Source organism: Colletotrichum jinshuiense, chromosome 1, assembly GCF_051148585.1.
Source record: "Colletotrichum jinshuiense chromosome 1, complete sequence".
NCBI classification, from domain to species: Eukaryota; Fungi; Ascomycota; class Sordariomycetes; order Glomerellales; family Glomerellaceae; genus Colletotrichum; species Colletotrichum jinshuiense.
In genome coordinates, this window is record NC_139302.1 from 4,108,474 (window position 1) to 4,125,639 (window position 17,166).

Consider the following 17,166-nt stretch of genomic DNA (forward strand, 5'->3'; position numbering starts at 1 on the left):
TTCGGAGGGCGGTGCTTCAGTGGCCGTGGTCATGTGCGGACCGCAGGTTGACATGGTTGTTGATCAACCAAGTGGACGAGTCACAATCCCGTTAAGCACGTGTTTGAAGCAAGGGAAAAAAGGAAGGAAGAAAGCCCCCGAAAGATGAGGGGTTTTTAATAAGTCATCATTTTATGGAGGCGTAGGGCAGGTGTTTGCATGATGTTGAATTGAAGGAAGGGTGGCTGTGTTATGGGAAGACTATCAGCGGCTGGGCATTGACCGAGCCACGTCCACGCTCTTTTGACAGCGCAACTGAGACTCCGCGATTTAACTCGTTCCTAGGTGGATCAGCACTAGGTCACGTGTCTCCACCGTCATCCGCGTCCAACTCCAAGAGTTTCTGCGTTCATCTTTTTCCAGCCAGTCGCCTTTTTCTGCCACCACAACACGGGGAGCTCCCAATTGCGCCCATCATCCTCTGTTCAGCCAGAATATCCTCCGCCATCGTCGCGCCAACCAAAATCACGAACCGCGCGTATCAGAACGCGTCTTTCTCCCTTAGACCCGTCGCAACCAATCTTTGGCGTCGCGACTTACCTATTGACCCCATCCATACCCTTGCTACCAGCTATCGCCACATCGCCTACCATGTCTGACGAGCCGACTACCAACGGCCAATCCGCGCCTGCCGCGACTGAAGAGCTGGAAAAGAAGGTCGCGGAAACCTCGATTGCGGCTGAAGCTTCTAAGGCATCCGCGGCTGCTGACGACGCGAAACCCTCCGAGTCTGAGGCAACTGCCAAGGACAACACCGAAGAGGCGCAGAAGGGGGAGACCAAGAACACGGAAGGTAAGCAACCTTTTCGTTACAATTCTACCTCAATGTCTTAGAATTGTTCTTGTTACTGACGCATTGTATATTATCAGCTGGAACCAAAGACGCTGAATCCTCCGGCAAGACCGACGAGCCATCCAAGGAGGAAGACGCGGACGTCGAAATGAAGGACACGACAGATGCACCAGATGCAACGGAAGCTTCTGAGACCGCTGCTGCCGACGCTGAATCTGCACCTGCCGGTGATGTCGATGCCGATGCGACAGCTGACAAGTCCAAGTCGCGTCGTAGATCATCGGGCGTCCCGGAGCACAAGGGCAAGAAGCTTAATAAGAAGGCATCGAAGGCCAAGCTCTTCCACACTAACGCACAGCCTGGCGATCACTTCCTCGTGAAGCTAAAGGGATACCCTCAATGGCCCGTCATTGTCTGCGACGAGGAGATGCTGCCAGAGACACTTCTCAAGTCCCGCCCTGTGACAGCGAAGCGAGCTGATGGCACGTACCGCGAGGACTATGCAGACGGTGGCAAGAGAGCCAACGACCGCACGTTCCCTGTCATGTACCTCCGCACGAACGAATTGTAAGTGAACTGCCCTAGCCAGCTCCCGAAATGTTGACCTAGCCTGGATGCTAACGTACAATTTTCCAGCGGCTGGGTACCAAACTCCGCGCTCCAGGAACTGTCTGCTGAAAGGGCGACCGAGCTGCTCACTGATAAGGTCAAGAAGGTTGAATTGCGGGATGCCTTCGAGCTTGCTATTGAGCAGCACCCACTCGAGTATTATAAGGACGAATTGCAGAAGTATCAGGATGAACTGGCTCAGAAGCAAGCTTCTAAGGATGCTAGGGAGGCTGCAAAGAAAAACAAGAAGAAGACACCTGCGGTCATTGAGGACGACGATGTGGATATGACGGATGCTGCCGATGAGGAGGTTCCCGAGCCTAAGGAGAAGGCCAAGTCCAAGAAGCGCAAGGCCGAGGAAGAAGCCGTCAGCGTATGTTTGCAAATCTACAAATACACAAACCAAGTGCTAACTATCATTGCAGACTCCAGCACGGACCGAATCCGCCAAGAAGCCAAAGATCAAGTTGAACACTTCCTCTACTCCTAAGACGACAAATGGAACGGCGACGCCAAAGTCTGGCAAAGACCAAGCTGGAAAGATATCGAAGCCCAAATCGTCAAAGAAGGACAGCGCTGAGAAGAAGGCGGAGAAGGAAGTTCCCAAGGAACCCGAGCTCACTGCGGAAGAGAAGCATCTGCGCAAGGAGGCAAGTTGAAGACCTCACGATTTTTTTATATCCAGGGACTAACAGCAGCAACAGAAAGAAGTCCTGTTCTTGCGTCACAAACTCCAGAAGGGTCTCCTTACGAGGGATCAAGAGCCCAAGGAGGAGGAGATGAAGATGATGTCGGACTACATCACCAAGCTTGAGAGCTTCCCAGATCTTGAGGTATCGATTATCAGGGCAACCAAGATTAACAAGGTTCTGAAGGCTATCTTGAAACTTGAGTCGATCCCGAAGGAAGACGAGTTCAACTTTAAGAGTCGGTCGCAGACCTTGTTAGACAAGTGGACCAAGATCCTCAGCGGAGGTGATGCGGCGGCAGCGTCTGCGGCATCCGCAACGCCTGCTCCCACCAATGGTGTGAATGGAACTTCCGGCAAGACCGAGGAAACGAAGGAGACGCCTGCGCCCTCCAACGGTGCCAAGGACGAGAGCAAGGACGCTGAAAAGCCCGAAGAGGCTGACAAGGAGGCGAAGGACGGCGAGGAGAAGAAGTCCGAGGAATCCGACAAGGTGGAGGAAGCGACGGAAAAGGCCGATGAGCCCGCTGAGAAGCCAGCTGAAGAGGTAAATTGCGGTGTCTCACGATCGCCCTGACGGAAGCTAACCTGATTCGTAGTCGGCACCTGCGCCCCCGGAACCAGTTGAAGCTAAGGCTTAGAGAACCCGTTTACGTCGCAGAAGTACTCAAAAGTGAAGACTTGGGCCCAGCCGGCTGTGGGCCTCCGGGTCATTTGGGCCTGGCCTCTTGCGTTTCCTGGCGTATACGGTTTCTCTCAAATCGCAAAAGCGGTATCTTGACTTGGTTTCGGTGTAAAATTACTCGTTCCCGTCTTTCTAAGCGGTGCGCAGCTGGGAAGCGTTAGATGGCAGGCGGCTGCGGCAGTCCCGATTTCAGACGGCATGCTTCTTCGTCCAGCAGAGCGGGTTCAGTGTACAAAGGGGCGAAGGCTCCCCAGGGAGAGGAACCCAGCTCGGAGGAGGAAAGTCTCGGCATCCATGGATGCTCGCATGGCCCGTGAAAGGCGCTTGTTTGGGTTATGATGATGTAGGATGGCAAATTCCTCGGTTTTCGAGGTAGAATGAAGCTCGCCTCAGGTCTATGGTTTGCAAGGGCGAGAGGGGAACGAGACTGGTAGTCACTAGTTTAACACGGCCTGGGAGAATTGGTTTAATGTTATTTTTTTTTTCCAAAATAAGTTCAATCTGTTTAAATGCGTACGCCGTGGGTATACCGTTTCCCTGCTCTCCCTGCTGTGCCTTGTGTTGTCGCGGGGCTGAGGCAGACTCCAGGAACGTAGGTGTTGTTCACACTGTGACAGCATATCAATTAAAACACATGTGGGCCGTGTGTAATGAAGACTGTGTACTGTGTGTGTCTGTGCTCTGTAAGGTACTGGTGACGCGTGCCAGTCACAAAGCGAAAAGCGCGACTCTCCGAAGCGACATCTCGTCTCACTGCAGAGCACATTTGATATTCCACAAAATGAGTGCCGAAGACGATCAAGAGCCTCAATTCAGACAAGAAGATCACCAGGTGAGCAGATTCGGGATTTGAGAAGGCCTCAATGATGACCATATTCCTTAGGCGGCCTACATATTTCGGCCCCTGGGCAATGAGACTGGGGTGAACCGACCAGCCAAACGACGGCGTGTGTCCAAGAATGCAGTAACGGAAGAAGCGAATATCGCAACCTCCTCAACCTTCGTGCCTTTGTTGAACAGCGGGGAGCTCGCCGAGTGCGTACGGCTGCGTGAGAAGTTGTTCAAGACCAGCTGGGGTCGTTTGGAGTCCAAAGTCCAGGTTGGCAATCCTCCATATATGCTTTCAGGGCCTCGCTTACCGCGTGGTATTTCAGAAAATTTTGCGCGATGCGAACTCAGCTACGTTGGACCAAGTAACTGCTTTTGTCCAGAATCAGTCCGGCTCACGGTGAGTAGTCTTAGACTCATGATGCGCTGGATGACTAACGCTAGATCACAGGAGCAAGATCCCATCAGCCTTCATCACTACTGGACCCAACATTGCATCTCAGGACTTGTTATTTGAGCAGTTGTCAGAGACCCTTGAGGAGAGTACGCGAAGCAAGTTCGTGAGGTTGAAGTCCTCAGAGGCATCGAACCTGAAGGCTGCGCTCAAGAAGATCATCGAAGATGCCACATCCCGAGGGTCCTTGGACGACGAAGACGCCGAAATAGCATTTGGTCAAGATGTGAGTTCATCTACCATTGAGGCGAGGGCAATGCAGCTCACAGCTACTAGGGTCGCAAATTTCTGAATTACGACCTCGAGGGTCTGTACGCCTTTTCAACAGCACAGCAATGCGACCACATCTTCGTCGCATTCCAGGATAGTGAAGGTTTCGACAGCGCGCTCCTGTCTGACTTGATTACCCTCTTCAGGCAAGTCCCTTATGGAGCCATTCTCAGACCTGTGCTAAGAGTTGTTCATCAGTTCTTGGCGGCCCAAGATTCCGTTTACACTCCTGTTTGGCATAGCGACGTCGGTGGAGCTGCTTCAATCCCGTCTACTTAAATCCGCGTGCCAGCATTTGTACGGCGCTCAATTTGACGTCGTGCAAACAGGGGTCATTCTGGAGCAAATATTTAAACCAGCAATCGCAGGGACGGATGCCGGGCTTACTATGGGCCAGACATTGTTGCAAAGCCTAGTCGACAGGCAGCAGGACCAGGTTGCGAGCATTCAATCTTTCGTCGCATCAATCAAGGTGAGAACAATTTGTCGTACTATGAAGAAATTTCACTGACCGGACGCAGTACGCTTATATGTGCCATTTTTACGCCAATCCTTTGAGCGTGTTCTCCTTAGAGGACGACGAAATGAACAGCGAGCTCCTTCAGGATGAACACTTGGAGGCATTTCGGTCGCTACCTTCATTTCGGCACGAGGTCGAGAACGCCGTTGAGGTCAGAAATCTAGCATTAGCGAGGTCTTTGTTGGATGACGATGATCTCCTGCGCGAAAGGATCTTCGACATTCCTGAGAAAAAACGGGAATGGGTCACTGGTCTCCTCCGCTCGCTTAAACTCGTTCAGGCTACCGGCGTTGTTCAGGACGGCTTTTCCTCGATGTATATGAAAGCGGTGGCCGAGGGCATCGACCTTTCGTCCGAGGGCTGGGACATCGTTGAAAGCATCAGGCGGATGCAACCGGATGAATTTGTCTCGATGCTACAACGTGTACAAACAGCCGTTGCCAGTGGCGACGACCAGCTGGGTCTCGCCGGATGGGAATCCGAGGCCGGTGACCTAAACTCTCTTGTAAAGATCTTTCTCGGCGACTCAAGGGATTTGCTCAGCAAAACACAGGAGGAAGGGGGGACCTTGAGGAGTGCGTACAGTGGCCACAGCAGAGTCCTCCGCACAACCGTTGTTGCGCAAAAGGTGCAGCTCAGCCACGACTCCGCAGCACTTTCCGAAGACGACAAAGCCTTCACCAAAATCGTCGACCGTGTTGCGGAGCTCTTCCAAGACGTCATAAAATGCGAGCCGGCGGCAAATGTTTTTCTACACGAGACATGGCTCTACGATTCTAAGACACCTTACCGTGACGTTTTCGTCCCCCGGCCCCAGGATGTCTTTGAGCGGAGCCTGAAGCGACCGCAAGACTACCTCGCATGCTCGTGCTGCAGTACTGACGAGGGCATTTCAACAACGTTGCCCGCGACGTCGCTGTTGTATCATTTGTACTTGGAGGCAGGCAACCTCATTAATGTGGCAGATTTGTGGTCCGCATTCTACGCCATGGTAGGCGGTGATACAGAGGGTGAAGAAAACGATGACGAGCGAACGGCGCTGGTGCTGTTTTACCGGGGTCTGGCTGAGCTGAAGGCCCTCGGCTTTGTCAAGATGAGTAGAAAGAAGACGGACCACGTCGCCAAGCTCAAGTGGCTGTAAAGCTGAAAGGCCCCCAGGGGACGCCTTGAAACCATGGAACGAGGCCTTGGGGCGAGGATGCATATTGATCGCGTTCGCGTGGCAGAGGGAAAAAAGAGGACAGGGAGAGGGAATAGAGAGAGAGAGAGAGATCCAGTTGCTGATGCTTTTTTTTTGTAATAAAAAAAGGCATGCAATTCTACAATTAATAGGCAAATGTTTTTCAAGATCAACGCCTGACGGATGATGCGTCTATATCTTGGGTTCCTCTCTTTGAAAGGTTCGAATTATCACTGACTCGGGTGACCAGAGTCAAAGACAAAATTCCTCACGTCACCGTCGGCAACAACGTGAACAAGGCCATTGTCTGTTCAGCTCCTCTTTGTCCCGTTGCCCAGACCACCACGGAACCGGGGGCTCAGATCCTCGCTCCGTCTCCGGGCGGCCGAAAGCACGGCTTGGTGAGTTGCCGGTCTCTCTAAAGTTAAGTCTTGGTGCTGGAGGAAAAGGGGGGGAGGGGGGCGGATCTTGTCTCGGATCCTCCATAGTCGGGGCGGAGCATGCTTCTAGTTGCGGTTGGCAAACGACTACTTTCTCGGCCAGCCGACTTCTCTGATTTACGCAGCAAGAGGCGACACTTCCCCGGCCAGCGCCATGTCTCAGGTCTTTTTTGGCGCTTCGACCAGATAAAGAGAGACACGGTAGGACTATACAGGAAAACCGGCTGTCTGGATAGGGGTTGTCTAGCGAAGGACCGCCGCTTGCCCTCGTCCGCTTGCCCCAAGATGGCAATCTCTGGCCACCAACGGACAAAGCAGTTATGTCTCGCCTGACGCTTTAGTTCCTTGTCGCAGCCACTCTTTTCGGGTCCCAGCCGGTCGGGTCGCTTGTCTGGCTGGGGGTCTGGATTTCTGTTTGACGGTTGTTTGGCTCTTGGCCCTTGACCCTCCCTTTTCGTCATCTTTTCTCTTTGGGGTTGTTGTTTTGTCTCTGTCGGTTACTGTTCTATCAAAGAAAGGAGAGAACGGGGTGGGAGGGCCCGCTAGTGGCCCCCTTTGCGCTCCCGCGGATACAAGAAAGCGAGGCTTCGCTGCGATTGTCGTGAGGATAGACTCGATATCTCACACTTCATCACCAGTTCCTTGACTCAATACCTATAGACACGTTCATATTTACACTCGCTCCCATCTGTGCAGGCATAGAATTCTACTCTAAAAGCACAATCTCTTTCAAAGACCCAAGACGAGAACAGTATCAGAGCTGAAAGACGCCAGACTGTTTCCCCGCGAAGGTCAAAAATCGTTTATACATCTCAGGACACCCGCTTCATTTTTTCTCCTCACTTCTGCTGAACATTGTCACTGAATCATTTTCACACCGGCCACACTTCTTTACACAGTGGATTGAGCCCCTTAATACCCGTAAAACTTCTTCTCGATTTCCAAACTCTACACACCTTGAGACCTACTCCCCAGAGGAAATCAATAATTCCCAAAAGAGCTACCTGAAGAGAGTCAAATAAGCCCTCGCAGGAGATAAGACAATTAAGGTCACCGTCAACGAAAAGAAGATGGCAACCAGACACCACCACACCACCAGCGGCGGCATTGGCAACCGGCGAGCGGCCCGCAACCCAGCATTCCAGGAGAAGATGCGCCAGATGCGCCTCCCCCTTGCGCCGCTCGTTCAGATGTCAACAGGAGCTGTCCACCCGGCCTTCCCGCCAACGCTGCTCCACTTCTGGCTTCTCACTGAGGACCAGCTCGACGATCTCGCGCGCTTCTACCACCAGTGCAGCCCTTCCCCTTGGTCCGGACAGTACCCTTGCCCCATCACTTGGCAGGCCGGTCTCACACCAGAGGAGAAGCGGAGGAAGATTGGCAAGTTCATCGGTCTCAGGTACGTCGAGCTCGAGATGACTGGCGAAGTCTGTACTAAGGCTCGCCAGCCTCACAGCCTCCCTCTCTCCAGAGAAAAGTTTTGCTAACCAGATACGTATAATAGGGGTTGCGATACGCCGATTCGGATACGCATCAAGACTGAGGAGCAGATTATGGAGGAGGCGCGGCAGGCGAGGCTGGCTGAGGACGAGGAGGTTCTGAGGAGGAAGATGCCCTGGTACTTGTAAACATGAGGCTTCAGTGGTTCCATTAGCAGAGCGATGCATGGGGTGGCGGATCTGCATTTCGAGTGTTTTTGTTTTTCTTGCATGGCATTGCGTTGATATCACAGCACAACAGGGCGTTGGGGGCGGGGTTCATGACATAGAGATAGACCCCTTTTAGTTTTCCGGTTCATGCTTAACAAGGTAGAGAGCGAGGGATGTGAAAAAAAGACTTTCAAATACTCTCAATCAATTCATGATGCAAACCGTTCTGACTATGACCCTGAACGCCTAACCTAACCGGGCAGCCGTTGAATACTCTTGATTCTCGCCGCTTGCCGTATCATACACCGGGGGAATGAGGTATCTAGTGACAATGTGGTCGATGCGGAGCCCTTGGCCAATATTTTGTTTTGGGGAGGAATGAGTAATGATGATGGGGAATGGATAAATGGGCGTTGGAGGGGGAAAAGGTTGCATGTGATTTATTTCTTCCCCTTCTTCTTCTTTGAGGGTGTGGTGGGGGCACTCGAGTTGACGAGAACAGCATCGCCGTCGACACTAGGCGGGTTGGTCGAACTCTTCTCGGACTCGTCGAGCTCCTTCATGAATTCGCTTTGAATAGTGGTCCTGCGCTTCTCCCACCATGCCTTCTCCTGCTCGACCGTGTTCTGGACCTCCTCGAGGCGGTTACGTACGATGGTGTTGGCGGCGATCTCGTTGGCGGACTGGAAGATGGACTGACCCCAGTTGGGGGCAAGGGCGTTGGCCTGATGTGAGTTAGTCTACTGTTTTACACATTTTCATAACAAAAACTGGTTTGTTTGAGGAGGGTGGACGGACCTCCATCACGACGTCGCGAAGCTCATCCTCCATCTCCTTCTCTGCGCGCTGGAAGCGCTGCCACAAGTCATCGCCGACACTTCCCCGCTGCAGCAACGTGCTGCAGGCCTGCTTGGCGGAGCGAATTTGGACCAGGCGGTGAATATCCTCGACGGCGCGGCGGAGGAGGGCGGCCTTGATGACTGTGGAGGGGATCTTGGGGGCCTTCTCCTGGCCCTCTTCGGGGGATTCGAGGTGCAGGAGCGACAGGTAAATGTTGCGCTGGAGATGGGGCCCGAACCAAGGTGCAAGGTTGGCACTTTGAGCTGTGGAAAAGGAACATGATTAGCATTTGTTGCATCGCGCAATAGGTCGCATCATGGACCTCTTTGTCACTGGACGGGAACATACTGGCTTTGCGCTTTCTGTAGATGGTGGAAAAGGTCGTAAAAACGCCGCCCAGAACAGTGAGGTAGGCGAAAGGGAGCACGAGGCTCATCCAGTCTACGTCAAACATGGCTGCGGTTCGTGTGCGCTCGTAAGGATCGTGGTAGAAAAGTGAAGAGTGTGAACGAGGGACAAAGGAACCGTGGTGGTGTTGCGGATCTTCTGTCGGTTGATGAAGCGTGTCCAGTACAGTATGACAGGACAGCTTGGTCGCATTGGACACTTTTTTGGCTGCCCACCACGGGCCAATGCTAAGCCCGCCGCTTTACTGGAACCTGCTCCTTGCTCTTATGATCTCTTTACTTTGCCGTACTCGTACTTGCTTCTATTCAAATTTTCTCTTTTTAAAACTTATAAATAATTCAGTTGAATTAAACTATAGCCTAGGTCATTTTACTGGCTTGCAGCCATTCCCTCAAAAAGCCCTCTTCACGGTTGATGAAAGCATCTGGTAAAGCAGCAGCTTCTTCGCAAGGGTACGGGTATACAAGGGTACAAGGACACCTTGAGCCAGGGCAAGTGTGGCTGCATCGCACTTTCCCGCTCAAGCCACCCTAGCAACTCCATTCCCTATTCCCCCTGCTGGGCGGTGAATAAGCTATGCCAGGGGCCGCTGAAGGAACGTGCACCCCCCTCCGTCGTTTTGCCGGGCCCACATTAAGGCACCACCTTTGATGACGCTGCTGTTCGGCGGCGATAAACCTTTGGTGGCTCGTCGAGTCCCGAGCTCACACGCATCCCACTAAGGAACAGCTTCCTCAGACTCAAGCTTTCTTTCCACCTCCCCTCCACAACAAATCCTTTTTTTCGCTGCACTTCATATCGAAACGACAAGGAAAAAGACTATGCGCTCTTTTCCCTGAAGACAAGCGTATAGAATTTTCTATTTATTTACGATACCCCCCGGTCTTCCGTTTCCTTCACCACAAATCAGCTCTGCGCAACCTTGTCTCCGCCACCCACGATGCTTCTGAGACTTCGAGGGCCAGACGGCATGAGCCGTCTGACTATTGACAATAATGCCACCTTTGGGGAGCTTGGTCGCTTGGTATGAAAGAGCCTGCAAGCTGTTGACGGTTGGTCTAACTTCTCTAGTTGCTTCCGAACCTTCCACCGACTGTCGACCCAAACACTATTACCCTTTCCAACGCCCCGACAGGCGGCGACGCGAAGAACCTGGTCGAAATCGCCTCTTTTCAGGTCGGGCAGATTGGACTGAAGTAAGGCGACACCACGACTATTGGGTATCAAGTGTAACCTAACAATTGCAGGCATGGCGACCTCATCTTCATCAACTACCAACACCAGGACAGTCTGGCGAATGGGGCCACCAACGGCACACAACCACCCGCCCAGCCACTCGCATCCTCGAACCGCCTTAATGGCAAGCCCATCCTCCCTACCGAAGACCTGCCGATCGACCCACTGCCTGTGACGTCGCCGTCCGAGAAGATCAAAAACCCCTGGGAAGTTGTGAGGCAGCACCCATTGGACGACCGGTTAGACAGGAAGGATGGCAAGATTCCGAGAGGGCGTGACAAGATGTGTCGTCATGGCCCGAAGGGCATGTGCGACTACTGCATGCCTATGGATCCATTCAATGCCAAGTATCTCGAGGAGAAGAAGATCAAGTATTTGTCATTCCACTCACATCTGCGAAAGATCAACTCCGCAACGAACAAACCCGAGCTCGGAAGTTCCTTCATTCCTCCTCTCGTGGAGCCATATTTTAGAGTCAAGCGTGACTGCCCTTCAGGACATCCGCAATGGCCCGAAGGCATCTGTACCAAGTGCCAGCCTAGTGCTATCACTCTGCAGCCCCAGTCATTCCGGATGGTCGACCACGTGGAATTTTCGTCGCCCGCTATCATCGACACCTTCATCGACGCTTGGAGAAAGACAGGAGGCCAAAGATTGGGCTACTTGTACGGGCGTTACACTGAGTACGAGGTTGTGCCTCTCGGTATCAAGGCTGTTGTGGAGGCCATTTACGAACCACCTCAAGTTGACGAGGTCGATGGCATCTCATTGAATGCCTGGGAAAACCAGAAAGATATTGATGAGGTTGCAAGACTATGCGGGCTGCAACAGGTCGGCGTCATCTTCACCGATCTTTTGGATGCCGGCGCCGGTGATGGATCAGTTGTGTGCAAGCGACACGCTGATTCGTACTTTTTGTCCTCTCAAGAAACCTGTTTTATCTCACGTTTGCAGGCTCAACACCCGAAGCCCACCAAATGGAGCGACACTGGAAAATTCGGCTCCAACTTTGTCACATGCATCATCTCAGGTAATGAGTCGGGAGAAATCTCAATCTCGTCGTATCAAGCGTCCAATGACGCCGTTGAGATGGTACGTGCCGACATCGTCGAGCCTTCAGCCGACCCCAACGCCATGCTTGTTCGGGAAGAAGAAGAAGATGACGGGTCTACGAGTCGAACGAGATACATCCCTGAGGTTTTCTACCGCAGGATCAACGAATACGGCGCCAATGTCCAAGAGAATGCGAAGCCTTCGTTCCCCATCGAGTATCTTTTTGTGACTCTGACCCACGGTTTCCCGGATGAGGCCAAGCCTACATTCACCCAGCTAGGCTTTCCCATCGAGAACCGCGAATACATGGGCGAAAGCCAAGAACACTCTGCGGCGGCCAGGATTCTCAAGTTTTCAGGGGGTCAGAAGGCAGCGGAAGGAGGCCTCGAAATGTCCAACTTCCATCTACTCTGCTTCATCCACCAGATGGGCATTCTCTCGAAGGTGTGTAGTGCTCATTGCAGTTCAATTCGCTTACTGACACCGATTAGGACGAGGAGTCACTGTTGTGCCGCGTTGCATCGCAGCACGACCTCGCTGATACGTATCAGTTGCGATCTACCGAGGGCTGGCAGACTTTGCAGGCTATCCTGCAATCGACCGGTGAGCGAATCCCCAAGCGCCCGCGGCAGTCCGAGGGCCATCCCGCTTCCAATGAATTGCATGATTCTTCTCGGCGCACCACGGATGAACCGCTTGCTAAACGATTTGCTGCCTTCAGGCTGAACGAGCGACGCCCACCTCAGTGATCAGAGCCTTTCCTGTGGGCTACGCTGTAGCCCAATGGCGATGGTTGCTAAATGTGCGTGTGAGCGATGACCTTGATGCATTTAACACGAATTTCCGGTGCCGACAGGGAAAAGGTTGGGGATGTCTAGTTGCTCAATTTATTGGCCAAGGGGGCTTAGGTGTTGGGTGATCAAGGAAGCATACCGGCATGGGAGGCAGAAGTAGTCCTTGAACGGACGGTGACACAAGGGGCGTCTGCAGTCAACAGTTACTCACCCCAATGGAGATTGTTTTCTTTGAAGACATGTAGGCTCTAAGAAGCGTAATCCACTCCACCCAAGTGTCATATGCATAATCAGCCAGGAATGTCGTGAAATAGTCTGTCACCCTGCTTGCCTGGACAACGAGGAAGTAATTGGAAATCATTTAGGGACGGGTCTCACGTGAAACACTGTTTTCCGAACTTTTGATTCCGCCCTACATACTCCAGGCTATCTACAAGCATCACCAAATCCCGACAAGCACATCAACTAAATAAATAAAAAAAGATGACGCAGAAAATAGTAGGAACTCATGCCGTCGAGGACGGAGTGACCCAACAGTAATTTCGAACACCGTTTTTTGTTGTTGGCTTCTTTTTTTCTCAAGTTAAAAAAATAAAAGTTGTTTTTTGCCCCCCTCCGATATCACCATCGCCCGTCGCCGATGAGGTCTTTTTTTAGAAGAAACGAGTAGATTTCCGGCTAGCCTAAACTCCTTGGAAAATGAAACGAGGAAGTGGGGTGTATTCTCCTCTTTGTAGTGGGTGTATTTACAATGGCTTGCCGCCGAGGAAGTCGGACCAGCGGCGGACTTCGGAGGGAATGCCCTCCTGGCGGGGCAGCTTCTCGCTCATGCATTGGGCAAAGAGCATGGCAGTCTATAGTCACTTGTTAGTGGGAGGGTACAATTTTCTTGTGTTCAGGGATAACTCACCTTGGGCTCCATGAACAGGGGAACGCCAAAGTCGACGGCGTTGCGGCGCATGACGTAGTCGACGTCCATGACGGTCTTGCCACGGGCCTGGGCCAGGTTGAAGACACCGCGGATGTCGTACTTCTGGAAGACCTCGCGGAGCGCGCGCTTGTCCTCCTTGGGGAACTCGATGACCTCGACGGTGATCTTGTCCTTGGCGGTCGACTCGAGGAACTCCTTGACCTCGTTGTCGGCGGCGTACAGCTTGTAGCCCATGGGAGCGAGGTAGTTGACGACAGTGGGGAGCCACTCCTTGTTCAGCTGACCGCCGAAGAGCAGACCTTCACCAGGCTCGGGCATGCGGAAGTTCATGGTTGACTGCAGAGAGGTCCAGTAGGCCTCAACGAGGTTCTTTCCGAAGCAGGCAATCTCACCAGTGGAGGCCATCTCAACGCCGAGGAAGGGATCGGCACCGGCAAGACGGGTCCAAGAGAACTGGGGCACCTTGGTCGCGAGGTAGTCGCGCTTGACAGCCATCAGATCAACGGGCTCGGGAACCTGTTGGCCGACGAGAGCCTTGGTGGCGACGTCGATGAAGTTGGTGCCGAGGACCTTGCTGACGAAGGGGAAGGATCGGGAAGCACGAAGGTTGCACTCAATGACCTTCAGTGCAGGCTCGCCACCCTCGGGGTTGTCGGCCTTGATAATCTGCATGTTGAAGGGACCAGTGATGCGCCAGGCCTTGGCGACCTTCTCGGCGATATCCTTAACGCGGTCCATGGTGGTCTGGTCGAGGTTCGCGGGAGGCAGCACAAGCGTGGCATCACCGGAGTGGACACCAGCCTGCTCAACGTGCTCACTGACGGCATGGAGAATCAGGTTACCCTCAGAGGCGACACCGTCGACGTCGATTTCCTGGGCGCCCTCGATGAACTTGGTGATGACAACAGGGTGGTCAGGAGACACGTTGGCCGCGGCCTCGAGCTTGTCCTTCAGGTCCTCTTGGCTGCGAATGACAGTCATGGCAGCGCCAGAAAGAACGTAACTGGGACGAACAAGGACGGGGTAGCCAACCTGGTCAGCGAAGGCCTCGGCCTCCTGAACGGAGGTAAGCTCCTTCCAGGCGGGCTGGTCAATGCCGATGCTGTCAAGGATCTCAGAGAACTTCTGTCTGTCCTCAGCCTTGTCGATGTCCTTGGGGTCAGTTCCCAGGACATTGGCACCGCCGGTCTCCTGGAGACGGAGTGCAATGTTTTGGGGAAGCTGGCCACCGACGGAAACAACCACGCCTGAAGCGCTCTCCAGCTCGTAGATATCCATGACACGCTCATAGCTCAACTCCTCAAAGTAAAGCTTATCAGCAGTGTCGAAATCAGTGCTATAGGTCTCCGGGTTATACTTTTTGAATGAAGTTAGCTTTAATCCATAGGTAGGATGAATGTTTTCATCGAGAGGTAGGATGAGTGCTTTAATCCATAGGTAGGATGAGTGTTTTAATCCAAAGGTAGGATGGATTCTTTCATCCAGAGGTAGGACGAATGCTTTCATCCTGAGGCAGGATGAAAGAAAAAAATCCATAGACAGGATGAAAGAGAAAATACTTACGTTAATCATGACCGTCTTGTTGCCCATTTGACGCAGAGCCTGGGTGGCGCTGACGGCGCACCAATCGAACTCGACGGAGCTACCAATGCGGTACACGCCGCTACCAAGAATGATGGTGCCATTGTCCTCAAAGGTAACATCGTGGGAAGAGGCGTTGTAGGTCGTGTACAGGTAGTTGGTGTCGGCAGGGAACTCGGCAGCGAGGGTGTCGATCTTCTTGACCCAAGGGCGGATGCCAAATCCAAGACGAGCGGCACGGACCTTGTCCTCGGTGCTTCCGACAGCAAGAGCAATCTGGCGGTCGGAGAAACCAAGCTTCTTAGCCTTCATGACGAGGTCCTTCTTAAGGTTCTCCAGGCTGCCAGCTTGCTCAAGCTCGCGGGTGCAGTCGACAAGGTTCTGCAGCTTGTACAAGAACCACTTGTCAATCTTTGTCAAATCATGGACCTTCTCCACCGAGTAGTTCTCGTGGAGCATAGCCTGGCCGACGGCGAGCCAGCGGCGGTCAGTGGGGTTCTGGAGCTCGAAGTCCAGATCCTCAAACTTGTCGCCCTGGAAGCCAACAAACTTGGGGTCAACCTGGCGAATAGCCTTTTGGAAAGACTCCTCAAAGGTACGTCCAATGGCCATGACCTCGCCCACAGACTTCATAGCGCTGCCAATGTCACGCTTCACGTGCTGGAACTTGGAAAGATCCCAGCGGGGAATCTTGGTGACAATGTAGTCAAGGGAAGGCTCGAAGTTGGCGGTCGTGGTCTTGGTGACCGCGTTGGGGAGCTCAGGAAGGGTGTGGCCAAGGCCAATCTTGGCGGCAGTGTAGGCCAGAGGGTATCCGGTAGCCTTGGAGGCCAAAGCGGAAGAACGGGAAAGACGAGCGTTGACCTCAATGACGCGGTAATCGAGGCCATCGGGCTGGAGTGCGTATTGGACGTTGCACTCTCCCACGACACCAAGATGACGGACAATCTTGATGGCGGCGGATCGCAGCATGTGGTACTCCTCATCGCTCAAAGTCTGACTGGGAGCAACGACGATACTGTCTCCGGTGTGAATGCCCAAGGGGTCAAAGTTCTCCATGTTGCAAACAGTAATGCAGTTGTTGTTCGCGTCACGGACGACCTCGTACTCGACCTCCTTCCAGCCCTTCAGTGACTTCTCAACCAAGATCTGGGGCGACAGAGTGAGGGAGCGGGCAGCCATGTTGCGGAGCTCCTCCTCGTTGTTCGCGAAACCAGAACCCAAACCACCGAGGGCGTAGGCGGCACGAACGATGATGGGATATCCAATATTCTTGGCAGCGTCCAGGGCCTCCTCGATGGTTCCAACGGCGATCGACTTGGCGATGGGGATGTCGATCTCGTCAAGGGCGCGAGCGAAAAGATCACGATCCTCACTCGTCTCAAGAGTCTTGACGCTGGTTCCGAGGACCTTGACACCGTACTTCTCGAACAGACCCATGCGCTGCATCTGAACACCGAGGTTCAGGGCGGTCTGGCCACCGAATGAGAGGAAGATACCATCGGGCTTTTCCTTCTCAATAACGTAGGTCACGTATTCCGGCGTGACTGGGAGGTAGTAGACCTCGTCGGCGAGGCTGTGGTTGGTCTGGATGGTTGCAATGTTGGGGTTGATGAGAACAGACTTGACGCCTGCCTCCTTCAAAGCCTTCAGAGCTTGGGATCCTTCATAGTGACTCTTGTTAGCTAGGGGTTCCTTGGTGACTGTGACTCATTCTTCGCGCCCAAGAGTGCAGAGTTGACGAGTAAACGAACCTGAGTAGTCGAACTCTCCGGCCTGGCCAATGGCAAGACCACCACTGCCAATAACGAGCACCTTCTTAACGTCGACGGCGGCATGAGGCTTAATCACGCCGCTCTCGAGATAAGCCTTGGGGTTCGGCGCAGACTGCGCGGCGCTGGGGCGGAGCGCGCTGGCCGTGAAAAGACGCTTCTGAAGCAGCTTCGCGCTGGCATTCTGAAGTTGAGGTCTGGCCAAGCTGTTGGCGGCGGCAAGGGTGAAGTTGCGACCGGCCAGAGCTGTCGGGACTCGTCGACCATGTCGGAGAACGGCCGGAGCTCGGCCTGCCAAAGTATTTGACATGGCCGACGGCATTGTGATGGTCTAAAGTTGCCAAATGCGACAGAGACCAGTGGGAAGAGAGTGAATACTCGAGGTCAGAGCCAATT

The 17,166-nt window shown here is 53.3% G+C and overlaps 6 protein-coding genes across 6 annotated transcripts; 4 read left to right on the forward strand and 2 right to left on the reverse strand.

Moving 5' to 3' along the window:
- Nucleotides 1–630: 630 nt before the first annotated feature.
- Nucleotides 631–2,770, forward strand: EsH8_I_001046 (uncharacterized protein; the record flags this gene model as incomplete). Its single annotated transcript, XM_083268459.1, has 6 exons — nt 631–832; nt 910–1,399; nt 1,469–1,814; nt 1,867–2,095; nt 2,150–2,676; nt 2,729–2,770. 6 exons carry the CDS (start codon nt 631–633, stop codon nt 2,768–2,770), a joined length of 1,836 nt encoding a protein of 611 aa, XP_083118897.1.
- An 825-nt stretch (nt 2,771–3,595) lies between these two features.
- On the forward strand, nt 3,596–6,027 carry EsH8_I_001047 (origin recognition complex subunit 3 N-terminus-domain-containing protein; the record flags this gene model as incomplete). The annotated part of the gene is made up of 7 exons (XM_083268460.1): nt 3,596–3,646; nt 3,698–3,913; nt 3,969–4,042; nt 4,094–4,322; nt 4,373–4,512; nt 4,565–4,838; nt 4,888–6,027. 7 exons carry the CDS (start codon nt 3,596–3,598, stop codon nt 6,025–6,027), a joined length of 2,124 nt encoding a protein of 707 aa, XP_083118898.1.
- A 1,549-nt stretch (nt 6,028–7,576) lies between these two features.
- EsH8_I_001048 (uncharacterized protein) lies at nt 7,577–8,134 on the forward strand (the record flags this gene model as incomplete). Its single annotated transcript, XM_083268461.1, has 2 exons — nt 7,577–7,905; nt 8,011–8,134. 2 exons carry the CDS (start codon nt 7,577–7,579, stop codon nt 8,132–8,134), a joined length of 453 nt encoding a protein of 150 aa, XP_083118899.1.
- Nucleotides 8,135–8,595: 461 nt separating this feature from the next.
- On the reverse strand, nt 8,596–9,449 carry EsH8_I_001049 (Sec63 complex subunit SEC66; the record flags this gene model as incomplete). The annotated part of the gene is made up of 3 exons (XM_083268462.1): nt 8,596–8,880; nt 8,954–9,258; nt 9,344–9,449. 3 exons carry the CDS (start codon nt 9,447–9,449, stop codon nt 8,596–8,598), a joined length of 696 nt encoding a protein of 231 aa, XP_083118900.1.
- An 894-nt stretch (nt 9,450–10,343) lies between these two features.
- EsH8_I_001050 (nuclear protein localization protein 4) lies at nt 10,344–12,441 on the forward strand (the record flags this gene model as incomplete). The annotated part of the gene is made up of 4 exons (XM_083268463.1): nt 10,344–10,427; nt 10,475–10,599; nt 10,651–12,136; nt 12,184–12,441. The coding sequence occupies 4 exons, from the start codon at nt 10,344–10,346 to the stop codon at nt 12,439–12,441; spliced, it is 1,953 nt and encodes a 650-aa protein (XP_083118901.1).
- Nucleotides 12,442–13,232: 791 nt separating this feature from the next.
- On the reverse strand, nt 13,233–17,092 carry EsH8_I_001051 (carbamoyl-phosphate synthase (glutamine-hydrolyzing) CPA2; the record flags this gene model as incomplete). Its single annotated transcript, XM_083268464.1, has 4 exons — nt 13,233–13,340; nt 13,397–14,773; nt 14,981–16,662; nt 16,753–17,092. The coding sequence occupies 4 exons, from the start codon at nt 17,090–17,092 to the stop codon at nt 13,233–13,235; spliced, it is 3,507 nt and encodes a 1,168-aa protein (XP_083118902.1).
- Between the last annotated feature and the right edge of the window lie 74 nt (nt 17,093–17,166).